Below are 21,812 nucleotides of genomic sequence, written 5' to 3'. Positions count from 1 at the left end.
TATGATAAAAAATCATACATATATATATAGATAAAAATGTATGATAGTCAAAATGAAAGTCACTCAGTATAGTTGAGATACATGGATCTAATCCATATTATATTAGTGAGCTTTATTATAATAATATCAACAATAAATAAAATATGTGATAAATAAATGTTATCAAATTTCAAAAATATAAAAAAACACAATATTTTTCGAATATTTTATTCGAAATATTTTAAATCGATATTTTAGAAGAAAAAAATTATCACTTATAAGAATGAATTAGTTACAATTTTTGACATCGTAAAATTGATATATAAACAAAATGTGTATAATAATTATAATAATTTCATCAATAAAGATAAGACATAAATATAAATTTATGTATAAATTTTTTTTGGCCTGGATTTTTTGCTGGCCTTAAGGCATGTGCCTTATTTGTCTAAGGGTTAATCTGGCACTATCAAAATGTAATGATACAATGTCGAAATTAAATGATATAATGAGGCGCAAATCCCTGTAATCATAATTCCACGATTCGAAACTACAGTTTTAAAACTACAAAGTATGGCCTTAGTTAAGCAAAATATTGCGGTGTAACTTAATAAATTTTTTTTGTTATTTAAAAGAACTTTTGCGGTTTTGTGAATAAATATAAAATCTTAAAAGTGCTTATCTATGTTTCTTATGTTGAAAAAGCACGCACATATTTTTAATTTAAAGCTCAATATAGAATTTTAGAAGAGATTTAGGTAATTTATTATTTAGCATAATTTAAACATTGTTTTGATGAATTGAAGAATAAGTTACTAAAATATTCTCCTACTACTGAGGGATTTCTATTATCAGTCAATAGTGGTAAAAAAGGTAGTCAGAACAAAGTTTTTACCAACTTTTATAAATTTTGAAATCTTTCATATAATGCTTGATAAAAATTTGATTAACAAAAAGGCTGTTTCAAACTAAAAAGAATAAAATGTTATTGTCAAGAAATAATGTTTGATCATTTTAATGATGTTTTGTTTCATATAGGTTTGTCTTGGCTTTTAGTAAATGATTACAATTAAATGATTACAATTAAATGATTACAATTAAATGATAACAATTAAATGATTACAGTTAAATGATAAACTCAATTAATGAAATTATTTAATAATTATTTTTAACAATTGACACCATGTGAAGATGTAAAAAGGTATAGATGCCAGAGTCATCTATTAAAAGTACATAACAAGTCACAACAGTTGTAGTACTTGCAGATACTCGATACAAGGGGTGATCATTTATTAATTTAAAAAAATTATACTCCATTCCACCTATTTTCAAGATTATATTGAAAGTATGTATCATAAATTTGTTTTTAAGATTGTTAATTAACAGTTAATACCAACCCAAAATTTTCTCTATCACCCCTTTTTATTAAGCATTTACAGTACATTTTTGCAAGTCTTAACACTTGCAGTACTTTTTTACAAGTCGCAAAACTTGCAGTACCTTTTAGTAAGTCACAACAATTGCAGTACTTTTTTGCAAGTCACAATACTTGCGGTATCTTTTAGCAAGTCACAAAACTTGCATTATCTTTTAGCAAGTCACAACACCTGTAGTACTTTTTTACAAGTTGCAACACTTGCAGTACAATTTTTAGCAATTCATAAAACTTGCAGTATTTTTAATGTATAAATTTCAAATGTATAATTTTGTAGTGTTTTAAAACATAATGTACAATTAATAAAACTGTAACTCTCCAGAAACATTTGCAACAAGTTGGATCTTTTTCATGCAATGATCAACAGCTTCGATATCCATTTCATCATCTTTCCAGTAAGGTATAGTGTAAACTAAGTCATTTTTTTTACTCTGCCATTATACATTATAGGCTTGGATGTGTTTGAATTGCACCATTAATGGTGTAGTTTTTTGCTAACAAATCTTCCTAACAAATCTTCCTAACAAATCTTCCTAACATGACATTAACTTATTAACATGACTCCTAACCTCTAAATCTAAAGAGAGGTTCCACGTTCGATCCCCACCACGTCCCTGGTAGTACCGTGCTCAACTTGTTTCTCCGCGCAGCGGCCTTGTTCGACGAGGTTCGTGTTTCGGAGTTATAGAGTTGAGAGAGGGTTATAACCACTATTAAGTAGCCTCCTCATCTGTAGTGACCTTCTTGGCCTTGAGGAGGTGAATAACAAAAAAAAAAAAAAAAAATCATAAAGTTGGTCTTTGGACAAGTTTTTATATGAATTTATAATTTCATCAAAATTTAGTTTGTATAGCTTAGGTTCTAACTTTCTTTTTTCTTTTTCATCCATTTTTTGGCACTTGGATGTCTGTCTTTGGCAAATATTGGCTTAAATTTTAGCATGATGCAATCAATTTCTAATTTTATTTTTATGCCTATATGATACACTACTCTGATTTTTGTTTCTCTAGGTGTCACTTTTACCTTAAAGTATAACTTGCTGAAGATAAAAGTTTGCTGTCTATAATAGATAAAACTGTTACTGTTAAAACTTAGATGATACAACGAAAGGCAAAAGCACTTGAGCTGGGATAAATGTGTTGTTGTCAAGTTTGTATATTGCATAAAAAGAGTTGATTGCAAAAATCCTAAAAATTATTACTATCCTGTTCAAAGTTATTTGTCCATTTTTTTGCTATATTCACTACATTTTGGGTATAACAGACAATTAATTAACAGACAAATTGTTGAATGGAATTTTTTCCACTTAAGAGAAGATGAAAATTAGGTACCAAAAGTGTGACAAAAAATAGACAATCTGCTACAAAATTTTTTCAATGAAGTTTGACAGGTGCATAGGTAAAAAGAAAACTTAAAAAAAAGATTAGGATAGAAAAAAAAAAGAGCATATCTTTGACATTAATTTTATGTCCAAAGTACAACAAAGTTTCTGACATTAAAAAACTCAGCAATAAAGGTAGCTAATATAATTATAAATCTAACAGTATAAAAGTTTAACTATTCAGTTTTCTAAATATTATCTATGTTGATATCAAAAAAATATCTAAAATGTTATGCAACAAAACATTTCTTGTATGCTAACTAAATAAAAAGTTGGCACAGATTTTTAGCACAAAATTCGGTTCTGTAAAATACAGATTTCCGTGTACCTAACAATATGCATTTGAAAATCCTGAAGTCCTGGTTCTTAATAACTTCTAATAAGTCTTAATTTCTAAATAAAGTAAACCCCACAAACCCTTTGCAATAAAGGTTATAATTTAAATCAGTTTTTTGAAACAATTTTTTTTAAAGTTTTAGAAATAATTTATAAAAATACATTATAAAAATACGAAGAGATAAATATAAACAATAAATCAATATAGTATTACTTTGTCTTTAAAATATTTTTTTTTATAATTATGTTTAAATATATTATAATATAATTTACAGCATAATTTTATATAAATTAATTTATAAATAGTTATAATATTTATATATATATATTTTTTTACATTTTTTCTATAAATTGTTATTTTTTAAATTTAAGAAAGTTTTTAATTTAAAATATAATAAAAAATTCATTTTTCTGCAATATACCATTGTTTTTAAAATATTTTTATATATTAGAAAATCTATGAGAATTTGGGTGAAATATTTTACATTTTCATTACTTTTCACAAGGAAAATGGCCTGGCGATCTCATGGAAAAGATAATAATGATTTAGTTTACACACTGAAAAGTAAGTATCATGGTAATTGTGGAACATATTTGTTCATTAAAGTAATATATGATAATCTATAAAAACAAAACTTTGTTAGACTTGATAAAAATAAGTCTTATTGGATCAATCTATTATTGCTCTTGGGTAATTCCACATTGAATCACCCAAAGTTTCAAAAATGTTGAACCACGGTTCCTCATATATTTTTCAAACTTCTTTGTGTGTTTCATGTTACAATAAAAAGTTCATAAAAAAATTTTTGGCCCAAAATGTTAAACAGTTTCCTAGATATCTCAATTTTAATATTGACCTGGTTTCCTAAATAATACTTTGATACAGAACTCTATATTGTATTTAAAATGCAAAACATATGATATAACCTTTAAAGCTGTTTCGATGCTTTTCCACAACTTGAGCAAGTTGTTATCTCTCTACTGGATCAAAACATCTGTCTTTAATGTCTCTTATAAGCTTGATACCTCGCTCTGCAATATAGTTGACACAAGAAAGATGGCATACAAATTTTGCTTAAAAATTAATAAAACAACTAGTTTTTATGACTCGGCTTTTGGACCCAATATTTTATAACACTCCAGTTTAAGTTTTTATTTTATTTTAATTTTTTTAGTTATTTATAATTAGGCTTGGCCAGGAAGGTGTGCTATTTCACGTCATAATATGACCATGCAAATACTATTTGATTTTAAAACTTGACCACGGCTGTTAATATGTTTTGAAAATTTGTATACATTTTAAAAACGCGCTGAAAAATTTATCTTAACTATGAAGAAACTTAAAAAAATGCTTATTGTAATGAAGCAAATTAATCTTCATAAAAAAAAATTGTGAAAGATAAAATAAAAATAACTTAAAAACTAAAATAAAAACAAATAAAATTAAAACTTAACTAAAATAAATGACAAACTATAATGATAAGATTGTTTAGAATAAATAACTTTGAATCATTTATCTTTACTGTTTTTATAATATAATAATATATGAAACCCTTTTTAAATAAAATAACAACTTACATCTAACGATTGTTAAATAAATGCGCACATTTAAAAGTTAAAAAAAAAAATCTTAACAATTCTTCGCAGTTATGTAAAACAAATAAAAAAATAATTAAATTGTTTATTTAGAAAGTTGATATAATCTTTTTTTATTTTATTTAAAGACATTTATAATAAAAAATACATACTTATATAAATATAAAAAAAAATACATATTATAAATATTTTTATAAAAAATCATTAGCAGTGATTTGTTACTTTATTTAAATGCATTTCAATAATATAAAAACTTAAGTAAAGATCAAAGTTATTTAATTCAAATGGCTTTCAAAAAGTTTTTTTTTTTTTTTTTTCCAACAAAATATTGCAGTACCAATTTTATAATAAAATATATTTTTTTAAAAAAGCTTCTTACAAAGTAAAAAGTTGCTAAAACCAAAATGAAAGTTAACTGCTATTACAATTCCTAGATATAAATCAGGTCTCTTATACCGGCTTTAATTTATTGAACTCTGTTAAAAATTAATTTGTATAGTATGCCTTAGTGGCTGAAGCTGTTAGCTTGCTGCACTTCTAAAGTGCATCGCGGGGGTTCAAATCCTTTTGCTTGCACATTTAATTTTTTTCTTATCTTTTTCAACTTTCCAAAATACAAAATAAAAACATTTTAAAATTTATATAGATATATGCATAGCTGGTATAAAGATACTATAAGAAACAAAAGAGAATTTAAAAACTTTTTTTTTCTTAAAACATCAAAACACCGGAAGTATTTTGTTGCATATATGTCATGATAGAGATACTTCTCTTTATATTAATGCTGAATATAATATTGTTGGTAGTGCCCTTTAGAGCGTGTTTGATACAAATTCTTGGCAGCCATTGCAACTGAGGTAATGGCGAAAAAGAGTTGCAGCACTTTTTTTATGAGAAAATGTAAACAAAAGTATATGAATGCAAGTTTCTAACATTTATAATGTTTTACAGTTTACTTTTACTTGAAATTTGCATTGCAGCAATATCTCCTTAATTTTGAATTATAGCATTTATTTGCCACTTTAAAGTCTTTTTTTATTAATTAGTGTTAAGAAATTTGTTGAACAATTCGCTATAGTGGCAGAAGCTCGCAGCAAGTGAATCGCTATAGTTTAAATCCTTGTGCATACACATTTATTTATTTTGTAAGTCTTTTTGGATTTTTTAAAATACAAAGTTAAACAATTTTAAAGTTCTATAATATACTATAACAAACAAATTAGAGAGAGTTTTTAAAAATTTCTAAATACTTCAAAACACTGGTAGAAATTTGTTCCACATATGTAATGTAGAGATACTTATGTTATTAATGTATTTAGGTAATTAGTCCTAATAAGCTGCAAATAGTCTAAAAATAAAATTATGGTCTGAAACTTCATAAATGATTTTTATTTTCTACTACTTACTAAAAATGATTGAAATAAAGAATAAGTATAGAAATGGTTGATGCGGACTAACCACTAACTTTCAGACCAAGACTTTCAGACAGCTAGGTAATATTAATGTGTTTTATAATTTTTGTGTAATATTTTTTATGATGATTTTTGCTTTTTTTTTTGTTGTTGAATAATTGGATAAACTTATAGAAAGTGTGTAATATAAGAAAGACCACTGCAGTCATTGACAGATTTTGTATATTTTTTCACATATTTAGAAAATGGTATTCTTAACTCGCCAAGAGTAGAAGAAGCTATGCTGAAGGTGGATCGAGGTCACTTCAGTAGACAAAATCCATATTTTGATGCGCCTCAAAGCATAGGTATTGAACTAAAATTATATAATTATAATTTGAGTTAAATTTAGTTATATATATATAATTTGAGTTAAATTGATATATATAATTTCAGTTAAATTTACTTTTCTTTTTTAAACACTGTCTGTTCTGCTTTATCTTTTTATTTGGTCATGGTAAAGCTGTACTAGTTAATGTTTCTTTATAAGGACTACTTGTTAATACAATAGTACTGGAGCTATTTGTTTTTTTAATGAGAAGTTTATTTTGAAAGTAAAGATAATACTTTTATTAAGAAAATACTTTGATTGGAATATCAAGACTGCAAGCCACAAAATAACTAAAAACTATTTTGACAATTATGCTTAAGCAAATAAATTATGTTGTTGGAAAAATTTTGATTATGAAAATAAAATTATGGAAAACCTTCTTAGATATACTTTTTGTATGTGCACATTTTGTATGTTTTTTTTTTTTTTTTACATCTTCGCTTCCAACAAGGCTGCAAGCAACCACTAATTTAATAATAAGTTAGAAGTTACTGGAAGAGAAAAGTTGAAGATTGTAGAGCAAGATAACGATTGATTGACAACTTGTACGCTTGCGTATTACACAAGTGTGCAACAACTGTAAAGTTGCAACTAACATTGTAGTGTATACAATATTGTATAACATAGTATTATATAACATAGTATTGTATAACATATTATATATAAAAATTGTAACTGTAAAGTTGCAACAAACAAAATAAAAAAACCTACTTTTCTTTTTTTTTCATTGATGATCATGTTTCCTTTCTTTTACTTACAAAAATGTTCGTGTTTGCTTGAAATTTTTTAAAATGAAAGCATTACTTTTTTTTCTAAATAATTATGCAATCGATAGTTTTTTATTCATTATAAAAAACGCATATTTGTTATAAAAAAAACAATTTTAGTTACTAAAATTTAAAACACATTTTCAACGACTTTAAAAGAAACCATGCACATGATTACTTTCTTCAATAACTTTTAAATTAAGTAATTAAGTACACAACTGAAGGAAGTAATTATGTTTTAGCATGGTTTTTACATGCGTTTACAAAAGCATGCACACTTTTAGTTAAAATGAATTTTTAATTACTATAAAAGAAACCATGCTAAAACATTGCTTACTTCAAAAGTTTTTTTTTAGTTTTTTTATTATTGTTAAACTAAAGTTTGTTTGCACTTTAAAAAGTTTCGAAAAGATTTTTAAGATTTGCAGAAATATAATTTAATAGAATATAGAGAACTATTATGTTTACTATTATGTTTTCATTTTTTATTGTGAGTTTAACAACACCAATAATATGATATTTTTATTATTAAATACTTAATATTATAAATATAATAATATCATATTAAGTGTTTAATAATAACTTAATATAATAACTTATTAAATACTTAATATTATATTATTTTTAAATGTTTTAAAAAAGAAATGTCTAAACAACTTTTTATTTTATAAAAAAAATTTATTTCTAGTTCCTTTTTATTTTACTTTCTTCAAGTTGATATGTTTTTTTATAACTAAATAAATTTAACAAACTAAATTGAAAAAAATTCACTATTCTGTATTAATCAACCCTCGGAATTAGGGTCGGCATTCGGCTGACCTAACTGCTGACCTTAAAATATTTGAGGTTGGCAAAAAATTACCAACTTTGTTTCTATGTTTTATGGTAACCCCTTTGTATCAAATTTTTTTGCAGACCTCTAACAGTTTGAGGTCGGCATTTTATTGCCAACCTCGTTTTTCCTAATTCCGAGGGTTGGTATTAATGGATAAGTTATTTTTAATTGCAGTTCATAAGGTATTGGGTATTAGTTATCATTAATTTGCACGCACTTTGCAAATGTGTGAAATATTGTTTTGAATTAATAAAAAGTTGATAAAATTCAATAAGCATCTTTGATATATCTAATTATTATATATCTTATTAACTAGAATAAAAATTATTTGAAAATAAAACTCTCTTATAATTTGATAAAAAATTATTTGAATAAAAAAAATTAAAAATTAAAAGAATTGAAAATAAAACTTATTTGACATTTTTTTTTTTGTTTGTTATTCACCTCCTCAAGGCCTAGAAGGCCACTACAGATGAGGAGGCCGCTTAATAGTGGTTATAACCCTCTCTCAACTCTATAATTCCGAAACACAAACCTTGAGGAACAAAGCCGCTGCGCGGAGAAACAAGTTGAGCGCGGTACTACCAGGGACGTGGTGGGGATCGAACTCAGAACCTCTCGCTTATGAAGCGAGCGCTTTACCACTACACCACTACCACATTACCACTACATATACCTCTTAGGTTAGATGTTAATCAATAAATAAGAAAAGGAATGTCAACGTTTATGTAAAAAAAACGATTTTTCCAGCCCTGATATGCAGTGTGTGTCAATAAGAGCAGCCCTAGATGTTTTTATTTTTTCTTTAGTGAAGAATTTGCACTGCATGTGGAGAAAATTTTTTAAAAAGAAGTTCATCATAAAAATAATGAAATATCAAACTAGAAAATATAAAATTAAAACAATTATGATATTTGAACAATTTGTAGAAAAAAAGTAAAAAAATTCTATAAAAAAAGTAAATAATGCCAAAACATACTGTTTTTTAAGTATTTGCATTAACTTATTTTAATATTACTTCTGAGTATTTCAGAAGGTTAAAAGTCCATTTGAAAAGTTGAGTTGTCTACTGGCCATATCCCAGTGTCTCTAAATCTATATATAGCAATTTCCATGCCAACAACTTTGAGTAAGCTTCGCCGAACAGTACTTGAAATTGAGTCATACATCTGCCTGGGTGGGTTTGCATCCATTTATTACAAGCAATATTATGTTTAGAATTTAAAGCTTCGAAAAAAGATCTAAATGTTGTAGCTTATTAGTAATATGTGATGGTAAAGAAAACATTATTATGATATCAAGCTAGAACTAGCTTAAAGGATTTTTGTTAGTGTTGAATGCTCATCAAGAGGTAGAAGACTGTTTTTTGTTCTGGGCTTTCTGTAAGAGATTTAAAAGAAAGTGAGCCTATAAAATGACTAATTCATGAAGTAAATAAATCTATTTTTATCCAAACATTATCAGAACATCCAAATGAATTTTTTTAAATCTTCAATGTTTATATATCATACAATATATAAGATATAAAAGATCCAGCAGCATTCATACAACATACCACAATTGTATCAACACCCCTTTCACCACTTTTTGTACCTCCTACCTGGTGTTTACCTCTTAGAGCTAGCACTTTTCTTGGTTTCTAAACTGTTCTGATTCTAGTTTCATTTACTTTGAAAAGAAATCAGTAGTAATGTTGTAGTTATCAATAAGCTCAGTAAGTTTATTGAAAAGTAATACAACCTCTTTACAGAAACCTATGGTTCTTGACATAGAAGTTGGTTCAGTCAATCTCAAACTAAAGACTGGGATTGTGTTTCATAAATTCTTAATACCACTTCTTTTCAACCATACCAACATCTTTAATGAACTGATGAGGTGCTTTTTTTTTTTTTTTTTTAGCAATGCTAATTGCCTATTGTAGATCTATTGTATTTATTCCAAACATACAAGATTCCAGGTTCAAAACATGATTACAGGCCTTGTTACGACATTTCTTTCAAGTACCACATTGTAATTAAAGTTATTTTATTAACATGTTAAAAATCATACAGACATTTTTTTTTGTCTCACCTTAACAAGTTTCGAATAAAATCTAAGTTCCTATTTGAAAAATCATTTTTTTCAATTATGAACTAATTTTTATTTTGAGAAAAATATATTTTTCATAAAATGTAACATAATATTTGTTTATTTTCTTTTAATTTTACAGTTGGTTTTTGGTTATTTTATCAACTGTTAATAAATATTTTCTTATTTATTTTGTGAACTCTTTTCAATAGTGTTTTTAAACAATAAAGAGTTATGTTATCAGTTACCGATAACATATTCGATCATAATTTATTTTTATAAATTTAACGAGCGTCATTAAAACTTTACGTTATTGAGTTAACAATAAACAAAATATCTTTTTAATAAAATATATACATCAAAATAGATTGTGCATTTTTTAAACTATTATGACAAAAAATAATTTATATATTTAAAAGGAATTTATATATTTAATTCCTTATGATAAAACTTAAAACACTTTATTTTCTTTAACTAATTTTTAACAACAACAAAAAAATTATTAAACAAACTGTTTCTTTAACAAAAAATCCATTAGTTTACAATTGCGGTTAAATGCTTTTACATAAACAATATCAAAAGATAATTTAAATATTCTAAAAGATCAAAGTTTTTGCATAATGCAAAACTGCTGAACGTATAGGCAAATTGCCTTTTCGCAGGTAAAATGCGAGCTGCATAATGCTTCTTAACAAGGCCTGTGATTAACTCTTTTTTGACTTTAGGAGGTAAGTTACTGCTATCTGTTTGTTTGATTCATTTGTAAATATATTTTGATGATTCACATGCCTTTTTAATGTTTGTTTAGGAATTCTATTTTTAAACACATTCATTTTACATATTTACACATTCAGCATTGAGTTAATTTTGCCACTATGATACACAAAAAGAGCTTGCTCCTCTTTCGTCAAAAAACGGTTTTGACATTTTGAAATTGGAACTTTTTAAAAGACTTTCTTGCGGATTTTTAGCAGGCCTTGTTTTGAAGTATTATGCAGTTTGTAATTTATGTATGCGTTAAGCTATTTTATGTTCCCCTTAAAGCAATTTCAGTTATATAACATTTTAGTTATCTTTTATTGTCTATATTAGTTAAAAGGTTTATTTTAGGTGGTATGATAAAAGAAGTGTTACAGTTGACTTTTGATATCCCGAACTCTAAGGGAACTGGGAAAAAAGTTTGAAAATCAAAAGTTTGAGATATCAAGAAAATTTTGGCTTAGACAAGTGTGCAAGGGACCTGAAATAAAGTTTACGATACACAAAAGTTCGAGAATCAAGTGTCAACTGTATAAAAACTACTTAAACATTTGAATGACCATTATGTAAAAAAAGTTTGTTACCAAAGTTTGAATTACATTTGATATATGTGCTTTTTACAAATGAAATAAATTTAGATAAAGTTAAAAATAAAAAAAAATCTAATTTTAATTTTATTTAAAAGTATTACTAAATATTGTTTAATAATAAAATTTTACTTTTAAAAAAAATTAGCTTTTTTTTTAATTTTTGCTAAAAATCTTAATTCATTATACAAATGATGAAAAAAGTAAGAAACAAGTTTAAATTAAATATTAAAAAAAAATGCAGTTTTTAATTTAGTTATTTAATATCAAATTCCATAATATATTTACATAATATTAAATTCTATAATATATTTGCATAATAGAGTAATTATTATATTGCGCTAATTTAAAAATGTCCATTAAAAAAGAAAGAACTTTATGATGTCAAATTCACATTAAGCTAATGCGTTAAGCATTTTTTATTTAAATCAAGAATGGTGTTTTATTTAAACAAGCCTGTTTTAGTTGTCAAAATGGTAGCGTTAGTACAATTTAAGACCAGATGTGAGGTAAAATTTATGAAAATAGAGTCACACTGATTTAAAAAAAAAACTAAACAATTACTACCATATTTTAAATTCTTGGAAGCAAATTCACATAAATTAGAGCATTTCACATCGCTAAAAAAAACATTTAATGTCTAAAGAGTAACTACCCTATAGGAAAAAACAGTTTTACATACGGAAACTTTGTTCAAATTAAATGCATTAAATGAGATTTGACATTTTTGAACAAGTTTTTGTATAATTACTTCATATAAAACTTAACAGTGACTAAAAAATGAAAACAAATCTATTAATTAAATTCATGTATGTTCATTTTAAACAGTTTAAAATGTTTATTTATTTGATGCTCAGTTTTATCATAAAAACATTTCATTTTTCAAAAATTTTATTTTTCAAAAGTTTTATATGCCATTAAAATCAAAATTAATTTAAAAAAAGTAGGAAAAACTTGGATTTTAAAGTCACAAGAATGCTATTTATCTGGTGTCTAGGAGATCAAAAAGTATTGGGAGACATGGATTATATGAAAAAAATTGGAAAATTTAGGGTATAGGAACTTATTAATTTTAAACCCAGAGTCCTTATGTAAAATTAAGGCCAGGGACTCTGGGCTCTATTGTAATTTTTATTAAGTAAATAATATAATAAATATAATAAGTTCAACATTTGGGGAGTTTCATTTGCATTTGGGGATTTCATATCTTTTTCAATTTTTGAAATGAAACTCGCAAATCGATTTATAAATTGGCCATTTATATAAAAAAAAGTTTGAGAAAAAAAAAAAATATATATATATATATATAATTTTTAGGGTCCCTGCCAGTTCGATTTTAGACAAAAATGTTGGGTGTTTTAAACGCCTTGCGGGGACCTTAAAATTTATTGTAAAAAATTTTTTATTCTTTTAAATAATATATGTTGGATTGAATATTAATTACATAAAAGGAGCATGTTGAAAAAATTAAGATATGCTTCCGAGTTATAAAATTCGCCACTGAGTTATAAAATAGGTTTTTGTAACATTTCAAAAACATTAGCAATAACTTGGTACCTAAAAGTTCTAGCTATTACAACTAAATTTTATTATCAAAAGGTATTGTATTAGTATTGTAACAATTAATCCTATAGTTAGATTGCTTATGTAAATGTTGGGAGACATAACTCTTGTATTTTGCTTTTGTTAGTGAAAGAGTAAGAAAAATTTCTTATTATATATATATATATATATATATATATATATATATATATATATATATATATATATATATATATATATATATATATGTATATATATATATGTATATATGTATATATATATATATATATATATATATATATATATATATATATATATATATATATATATATATATGTATGTATGTATGTATCTATATATGAGCCCCTGAGATGCATAGTGGTATAAGTCACTCATATCTTGTTTTAAGATACAGAGGCATTTAGTAGACATCATATCATAAATCATCAAACTGTTTTAGAGGAAGTAAATAAAAATCATTATCAATATCATTAGACTTATTTTATTAGACTCTAACATGTAATAAGCAAAATGCTAAGTATTGGTGGCAATAATTCAAAATATTGAAAAAAGTGACTTATACCACTATGCATCTCATGGGCTCATATATATGTATATATATATATATATATATATATATATATATATATATATATATATATATATATATATATATATATATATATATATATATATATATATATATATATATATATATATATATATCTTTTAAAATCATATTCTTGTTATACGATATTTTCATATTTGTTGAATTTAATTTTGAAATTAATTAGCAATTTTTTGTAACATTTTTTATTACACCTGATGATGCTGACCGCTATAGGTCAGCAAAATATTGTAAATATAAAATAACATCAAAAATATATTTAAAACAAAAAGTTTATACGCTGCCGTTTTAATTAAATTCAACAAATATATATATATATATATATATATATCAGGGCTTGTGATGAAGAAAATCGTCAAGCGTGTTATATCGCGCTCGTAAAATTAGAATATGTTTTCATCCGGCATAATTATGTGCGCTCGAGATAACGTCGGCGAGCGCGATTATGAAAATTGCTAAAGGCGATACTCATAAAAAGCTTTTTCTTTTTTATATCTTTTTTTATTTGTTACATAATTTTTTCGTCAAAAAATGTTTGAATTAGTATCACACTTATGAAACTACTTCAACGAAAGAGATTTTTATACTTCCAAACTTCTTGTATATTGTCAGATCGTGATTTTATTTTTAACTATTTATGTTATAAAAAAATAATATCAAACAAAAACGCAACTTCTTATTGATTTAGTATTGAAGTATTTTAGTGACTTAGTTTTGCTTCGTTGTTTTGATATATGTATTTTAAAATGTTACTCTGTAAACTTAATTAACGGTTAATGGTTTTTATATTTATTGATATTTTTTATTCAAATTAATTATTTAATTTTTTTCTAAAATTTCTTTTTTAAATTACGTTTTTTTATCTTAAAAATATAACACAAGAATAATTTGAAATAATAATAAATAAGAATAATAACTTTCCATTTAATAAATATTGACATCATTACTTAGTTTTCTTTTCGAATGTCCTTAATTGCAAACATTCTAAACAGAATTGTTTTAAATTTGAGTTAAAATAAATAATAGTTAATAAAAAATCTATACTATGAACAAAAACTAATTTTAAAAATTACTGTATTATTAATATTTATTTTTATCATAAACGATGTGTGGAATATTACAAACAATAAATCAAATAAATTTTACTTGATATTTTCTCAAGATTAAAAATACTCCGCAGTTTTAATTTTCTTACAATGGTTTTCTAATTTTCTATTCTTATTTTATTTGCGCATTTTTGTGTTCACATTGTGTTTCCACGTGCACATTCCATTATTGAAATTAGTGACGATTAACGACTTTAAACTGCTCATTTATTTATTACGTTAGTGCAAAAGAGAACGACGTTGTGCTTTTTATATTTATATCAGTTGTTTGATAACAGAATATCTTTAATAAAAAATCTTTTTTAAATATTTTATGAAAATAAAAAAATAATCTTGAACTATTGGACGAGCGTTTTTTATACGCTCGTTATAAGCTGAACGAGCGTTATATATATATGTATATATATATATATATATATATATATATACATATATATATATACATACATATATATATATATATATATATATATATATGTTTATATATATATATATAAATATATATAAATATATACCGTTTACGGGCGCGTTTTATGAGCGGAGCGCGATCGCGCTCACTTCATCACAAGCCCTGATATATATATATATCTATATATATATATATATATATATATATATATATATATATATATACATACATATATATATATATATATATATATATATATATATACATATATATATATATATATATGTCAGAAAAATTCATTATTATTGCAATTTTTTAAATAACAATAAAACTTAATGTACTTCCACATTATTTTAATTGATTTAACTTTTAAATGACATTAAAATTTTTTTTTGAAAGTTTTTTTTTTTTTTGCCGCATGCTTTGTTCGTGAACAGACGTGTTTTTTTTTGCTGTGTAAGAATTAATAAAAGAAAAAAAAAAGTTTTAAGTTTTTAGTATTTAATTATTTTTAAAAATCTGTTTACACTATTTACATCAGACCAATTACTATGGAAGTTTCTATAAAAAACATCGAAAAACTAATGAAAAGCATGTTAGAGGAACAGAGAAAGTCTATTTTAAAGGAAACAGAAAAACTACTTAAAGAACAAGAAAGTAACTTTGCAAAAATCACTTGTGCAAATATGAAAATAATAACAGAAAGACTAGAAAAAATTGAAAGCGATTTGAACAAAGACAAAATAAAAATAAAAGGTATGTTAAAAGATATCAGTGAATTAAAAGAGAGTATTGATTTCCAAGAGGAGATTTCAATGAAAAGGATATCAGAAACTAACAAACGCATAGACGAAGTTAAAAAATTATACAATGAAAAAACACTTCTTGATTCGAATAACGAGTCAAATTTTTTGAAAGATATAAAAAAAAAGTTAGTAGATCTCGAAAACCGATCCCGAAGAAACAATTTGCGAATAGATGGTGTTAAAGAACTACCTTATGAATCTTAGGAGGGTAGTACAAAAATTGTTAAAAAAATATTTTCTGAAAAACTCCAAATTAATAAAGAAATTATAATTGAAAGAGCGCACAGATCAGGGTCAATAAAGTCAGGAAAAGAGCGATCAATTGTTTTAAAACTTTTAAATTTCAATGATAAAAAGTTAATTCTGCTAAACTCAAAAAAACTACGCGGAACAGGTGTGTTTATTAACGAAGACTTTGCAAAGGAAACAATGGAAAAGGGTAAAAAACTCTGGGATGAAGTGATTAAATTGAGAAAAGAAGGTAAATACGCAATTCTCAAGTTCGATTCTATTTTTTGTAGAGATCATAAAAAATAATTTTTTTTACAATTTTTTTTACATACAGTGTTAAGAAAGTTCTTCTAATTTATAACGCAATCAAAATGTCTGTAACAAATGATTTTAAATCGTTTAGTTGTAATTTTTCAGCATCTGATGAAAAATTTGATCCAGATATTAATTATTTCAATGACATTATTACGGATTGTTCTTATTACTATCCTAACAAATTAGAAGAATTTTTTTATAATTATACAAAAAGCAATAAGTTTGATCAACTAAGAATTCTTCATATAAATATTAGAAGCCTAAACCGCAATTTTGAAAATCTTCTCAATTTGTTACAAGAAACCAACAATTTTTTAAATATAATTTGTTTAACCGAAAGCTGGATAACGGAAAAAGATTTAAAAACTACTTTAAATTTTAATCTTCTTTACTACTTGATTTAATTTCTCAAGAGAGACTTGTCAATAAACGCGGTGGAGGAGTTCTTATTTATGTAAAGAAAAATATTGCGCATTATATTAGGAATGATTTGAATGTTTCTGACGGCGACAAAGAAATTTTAACTATTGAAATTCTAAACAATCAATCACAAAACATTTTACTGAGCTGTTGCTATAGGCCCCCAAATGGTGTGGCCGAGAACATGAGCATGTATTTTGAAGAAAACCTTTTCAAAATAGGCATTCTTGAAAAAAAAAAAAAATTTTATTCTAGGGGATTTCAATATGAATTGCTTCCATTACTTTACGGACATTAAAGTTAAAAATTTTTATGATTCTTTTTTTGAAATGGGAGCCATTCCTTTAATAAATCGCCCTACCAGAGTAACTCCTAAATCGGCTACTCTAATTGATAACATTCTAACAACTGATATTTTTAACAGTGACTTAAATAAAGGTATTTTAAAAACAGACATATCTGACCATTTCCCTATCTTTTTTATCATAAACTTCAACTCTAAAATTATGACCAAAACTAACATAAAAGTTAAATTACGCAACTTTAACCAAAAAAATGTTGAGCAATTTAAAACACAATTATCATTACTTCATTGGAAGAACATCGACTTTAGTGATAACTCAAACAAAATTTACGATGATTTTTTTAATACATTTTACTCAGTTTATGATGCCAATTTTCCTTTACATGAAAAAACATTAAATCAAAAAAACATTAATTCTAACTGGATTACCAAAGGTTTAAAAAAATCATCAAAAGTTGAGCAGAAATTATACATAAAATATCTAAAAAACAAATCATTCGCCAATGAGAAAATATACAAAGACTACAAAAATCTTTTTGAAAAAGTTCGAAAAAACTTAAAAAAACATTACTATTCTAAAATTCTCAATAAAGCCAAAAATACTTGTAAACGCTCCTGGGAAATAATAAAAGAAATTATCGGTAAATCAAAACCGTGCTCAGGTTCCCTGCCACACATGATCAAAGTAGATAACAATAATATAGTTAATTCTCAAACAATAGCTCACGAATTTAACAAATTCTTTGTTGAAATTGGCCCTAAACTATCTAAATTAATTCCTAACACTGAAACATTATTTAAAGATTTTCTAGTACCGATGGATAATTGCATTCACTCGGATGAGTTATCTAAAGAGTTACTATTTGATGAGTTCGAAAAAGCCTTTAAAACACTAAAAAAAAATAAAGCAGTTGGACCGGACGAAATCAATGGTAACATAATTTTAGATTGCTTTGAACAATTAAAATATATTCTTTTTAAAGTCTTTAAATCATCAATCGAACAAGGAGTCTTTCCTGATCAATTGAAAATTGCTAAAGTTATTCCACTATTTAAAGGTGATTACAAATCTGACCGGCCTATCTCTATCTTATCTATATTTTCAAAAATACTAGAAAGAATCATGTTCAATAGAGTATTTAATTATTTTAGTTTAAATAATTTATTATACAACAATCAGTTTGGTTTTAAGAAGAATAACTCAACCGAGCATGCAATTATTCAGTTGGTACGTGAGATTTCCAATTCTTTTGAAAAATCTCAATTTACATTAGGAATTTTTATCGATCTTTCAAAAGCATTTGATACTGTGGATCATGATATTTTACTTTATAAACTTAATTATTACAGAATAAATAAAAGAGTTATGGTCTCAAAGTTATTTATCCAACAGAAAACAATTTGTTTCTTGTAATGATCTTAATCATATACAGTTTTTAAATATTTCCTGTGGTGTTCCACAAGGTTCCATCTTAGGCCCTCTTTTGTTCTAAATATATATCAACGTCTTGCATAAAGCATCAAATCTTCTAAGTATTATGTTTGCTGATGACATAAACTTATTTCTATCTAACAGTGACATCTACCTACTATTCTCCGTTATGAACAAAGAACTTCAAAACATATCTAAATGGTTTAAAAGTAACAAATTAACATTAAATGTAAACAAAACAAAATGGATTTTTTTCCACCCGCTCTCCAAAAAGCGTTCTCTACCCCAAAATTTACCAAAAATATTTATTGACCATAATGAAATAAAAAGAGATTCTGTAACTAAATACCTGGGGGTTTTCATTGACGAGAACATCACATGGAAACATCATATTAACATGTCTGCTCGAAAGTTTCAAAAAGTATTGGAATTCTATATAAGGCGCATACTCATTTAGATAAAAATAATTTAACTAATTTTTATTATTCTTTTATTCATAGTTATATAAGTTATGGAATTATTGCCTGGGGTAGTACTGATCAAAGCAAGTTACAATGTCTCCATCGCCGTCAGAAACATGCGGTCTGTGTAATTAATTTTGCGGATTGGTTCTCAAATTCCTCAATATTTTTCAATCAAATGAAAATCCTCAATGTTTATAAACTCAATGTATATAAAAATTTATCTTTTGTTTATATGTGGAAGTATGATTTATCTCCTTTAATTTTTAAAGACCTTTTTATTTTAAAACCTTTAAGCAAGTTTAACATGAGGAATAATAACTATTTAAATAAACCACTCTGTCGAACAAAGTTCAATCAATTCTGTATCACTTATCGTGCAGCTCATCTCTGGAACAAAATTATTTTGTCTAACTTCGGCTTACCCCTAACTTATTCTGTTTTTAAAATTAAATTAAAAGATCTCATTCTCTCTATTGAAAATATCTTAGAATATTTTTAATTTGTCTTATGATATATAATAATTTTGAAATGTATGTTCAATCTTTGTTTTATACTTGTTGACAATTTGTTTCTATTTATCTAAGTACTATTTTAATATTTTTATGTTAATTTTTTACGCTCTCTTATTGTAAAAAGGCGTTTTTATAATACTTTATGTACTCTGTTTTGTAAAAGGCTTCTGACGATAAGATCATTTGATCTTCTTTTAGAAGCCTTGTTTGTATTTGAAAAAAATATGTAATTTATATACATTACGTCAAATATAAACAAAAACTTACAAAAAAAAAAAAAAAAAAAAAAAAAAAATGTCGATTAATTTATTGATGTTGCTTAAATGTTAAAAAAAAGAGTTGAAAGAGAATTTTTTTTTTAACCATATAAGTCTTTTTCGACTGCTATCTTTGACCAAAAATTGTGAAGAGCGACTAAAAATATTCCTTTGATGAAATAAAGGAATATTTTTTAGTAGCCCTTTTTTAGCCAAAATTTGGTTTATTGATTTTTATCAACAGTTCTAGTTTTTTTTATAATTCAAGTATTCTATAAAAAGAAAAGTAACTAAATTAGTAATCTAAAATAATAATAAAACATCACAAAGTTTTCCCTATTTTCTATTATTAATTAAACATAAGAAAATTGTAAGAATGTTTAAATGTATTTAATAAAATACTTCCTAAATAAAAACTAATTAGTTTTACCGTTTAAACAAAAACACTATTTTATTTTAATTTTTTTTACAAACTTTATTTAAGGATTTAGAAATAAATTAACAAAACTAAATTTGCCCCAAAAAAAAAACTTTGACAGGCCTTGTTAAAAAGCGTTTTACAGCTCATATTTTTTACAAAAGTCAAAAGCGTTCAGTTAAGCAATAATTGTTTTGTAAAGTTTAATTTATCAGGCCTTGTTTTTAATGCGTAAAATGGCGCACCTTTTATGTATAATCCATTTAACGTAAGCGGTAAGCCATTTTAGTCATTTTTAAATATTTAAACAAGTGTAAAGATATTGCTAAAGCAGTAATTTAAAAGAAGTAATTAACTTTATAAAAAACTACTTATAAAGTTTTAATGGTACAGTAATTATGGTAGCTACAGTACATAGGTTATTATTTTTAAAACTAGGTAATTTATTTTTTACATATAAGATATTTTATATATATATATATATATATATATATATATATATATATATATATATATGTGTGTATATATATATATATATATATTTATGTATTTATATAGGTTATTCAGTTACAATCAGTGCTCCTCATATGGTATGTTTTTTTATTTTTTCATTGTTTTTAAATGCTTTTTTGTTGTAAATCACTCCATACACCTATTTTTAAATAACTGTTTTTCAAATTGATTTTTTTAAATAATATTTTATGCCTAACTGACAACTGAGTTTTTATTTGGCTATCAAATATTGATATTGTATATTAATGTTGATTTCCTATTTAAAGCATGGTTTGACTTGGTTTTTTCATAGTGTAAAAATCTCAACTTTTATGGTGTGCATTTGGCAAAAGTTCGCAAAAATTGTTGAGAAGCTGGTCAAAAGATTGGAAAAAAAAACAATTATTATAGCATTATTGTTAAGAAATTTTTATTAACTCTTTTTTATTACATATTTTCAATTTTCATCATGAGCCTTGCTTTAATTTGGCATTGTAGCAATTTAATCCTACTATAAAAGATAAAGATACATTTTATTTGCCTCTAAAAATAACAGAAAATGAAACTAATTATACAAGGAGTGAAGTACCATCTAAAGTTAAAAAGTAACCATGGTAGCAACAATATTAAGTTAATGACATGAAAGATTTGTAGCATTAATGCCTCTTAATAGTAAATGAAATATAAGATAACCTCCTCACCATGTCTCTGGTAGTAATGCCATTAACTTGTTTCTCATGCAGCAATCTTGTTCAAGGTTCATGTTTTGGAGTTAAAAAGTTGAGAGAATATTAATTATTTAATCTGACTTGATGAATGGTTTCACTTGGTCAGACTTGATGTAGATGAAATCTGATTTGATAACACATGGCCTACAAATGATTTCTTCAAAAAATCTGTCTCCTCTTTAATAGCTTTTTTTTTTCCAAAGTTTATTGCACATTTAGAAATT

At 25.0% G+C, this 21,812-nt stretch overlaps 1 protein-coding gene across 2 annotated transcripts in view; it reads left to right on the top strand.

Annotated features, from left to right (window-relative positions):
- Positions 1-602: 602 nt before the first annotated feature.
- The window catches only part of LOC100205307 (protein-L-isoaspartate(D-aspartate) O-methyltransferase), a 44,614-nt gene continuing 23,404 nt past the window's right edge, over positions 603-21,812 (top strand). For both annotated transcript variants that reach the window (XM_065799868.1, XM_065799869.1), the window contains exons 1-4: positions 603-737; positions 3,584-3,696; positions 6,382-6,486; positions 20,927-20,958. In XM_065799868.1, the coding sequence (XP_065655940.1) occupies positions 3,591-3,696; positions 6,382-6,486; positions 20,927-20,958 (243 nt within the window). In that variant the 5' untranslated portion in view covers positions 603-737; positions 3,584-3,590. The remainder of the gene's footprint in view (positions 738-3,583; positions 3,697-6,381; positions 6,487-20,926; positions 20,959-21,812) is intronic.

The sequence above is a fragment of the Hydra vulgaris genome, chromosome 06 (genome assembly GCF_038396675.1).
Source record: "Hydra vulgaris chromosome 06, alternate assembly HydraT2T_AEP".
NCBI classification, from domain to species: domain Eukaryota; kingdom Metazoa; phylum Cnidaria; class Hydrozoa; order Anthoathecata; family Hydridae; genus Hydra; species Hydra vulgaris.
This window is presented reverse-complemented; position numbering and strand designations above follow the sequence as displayed.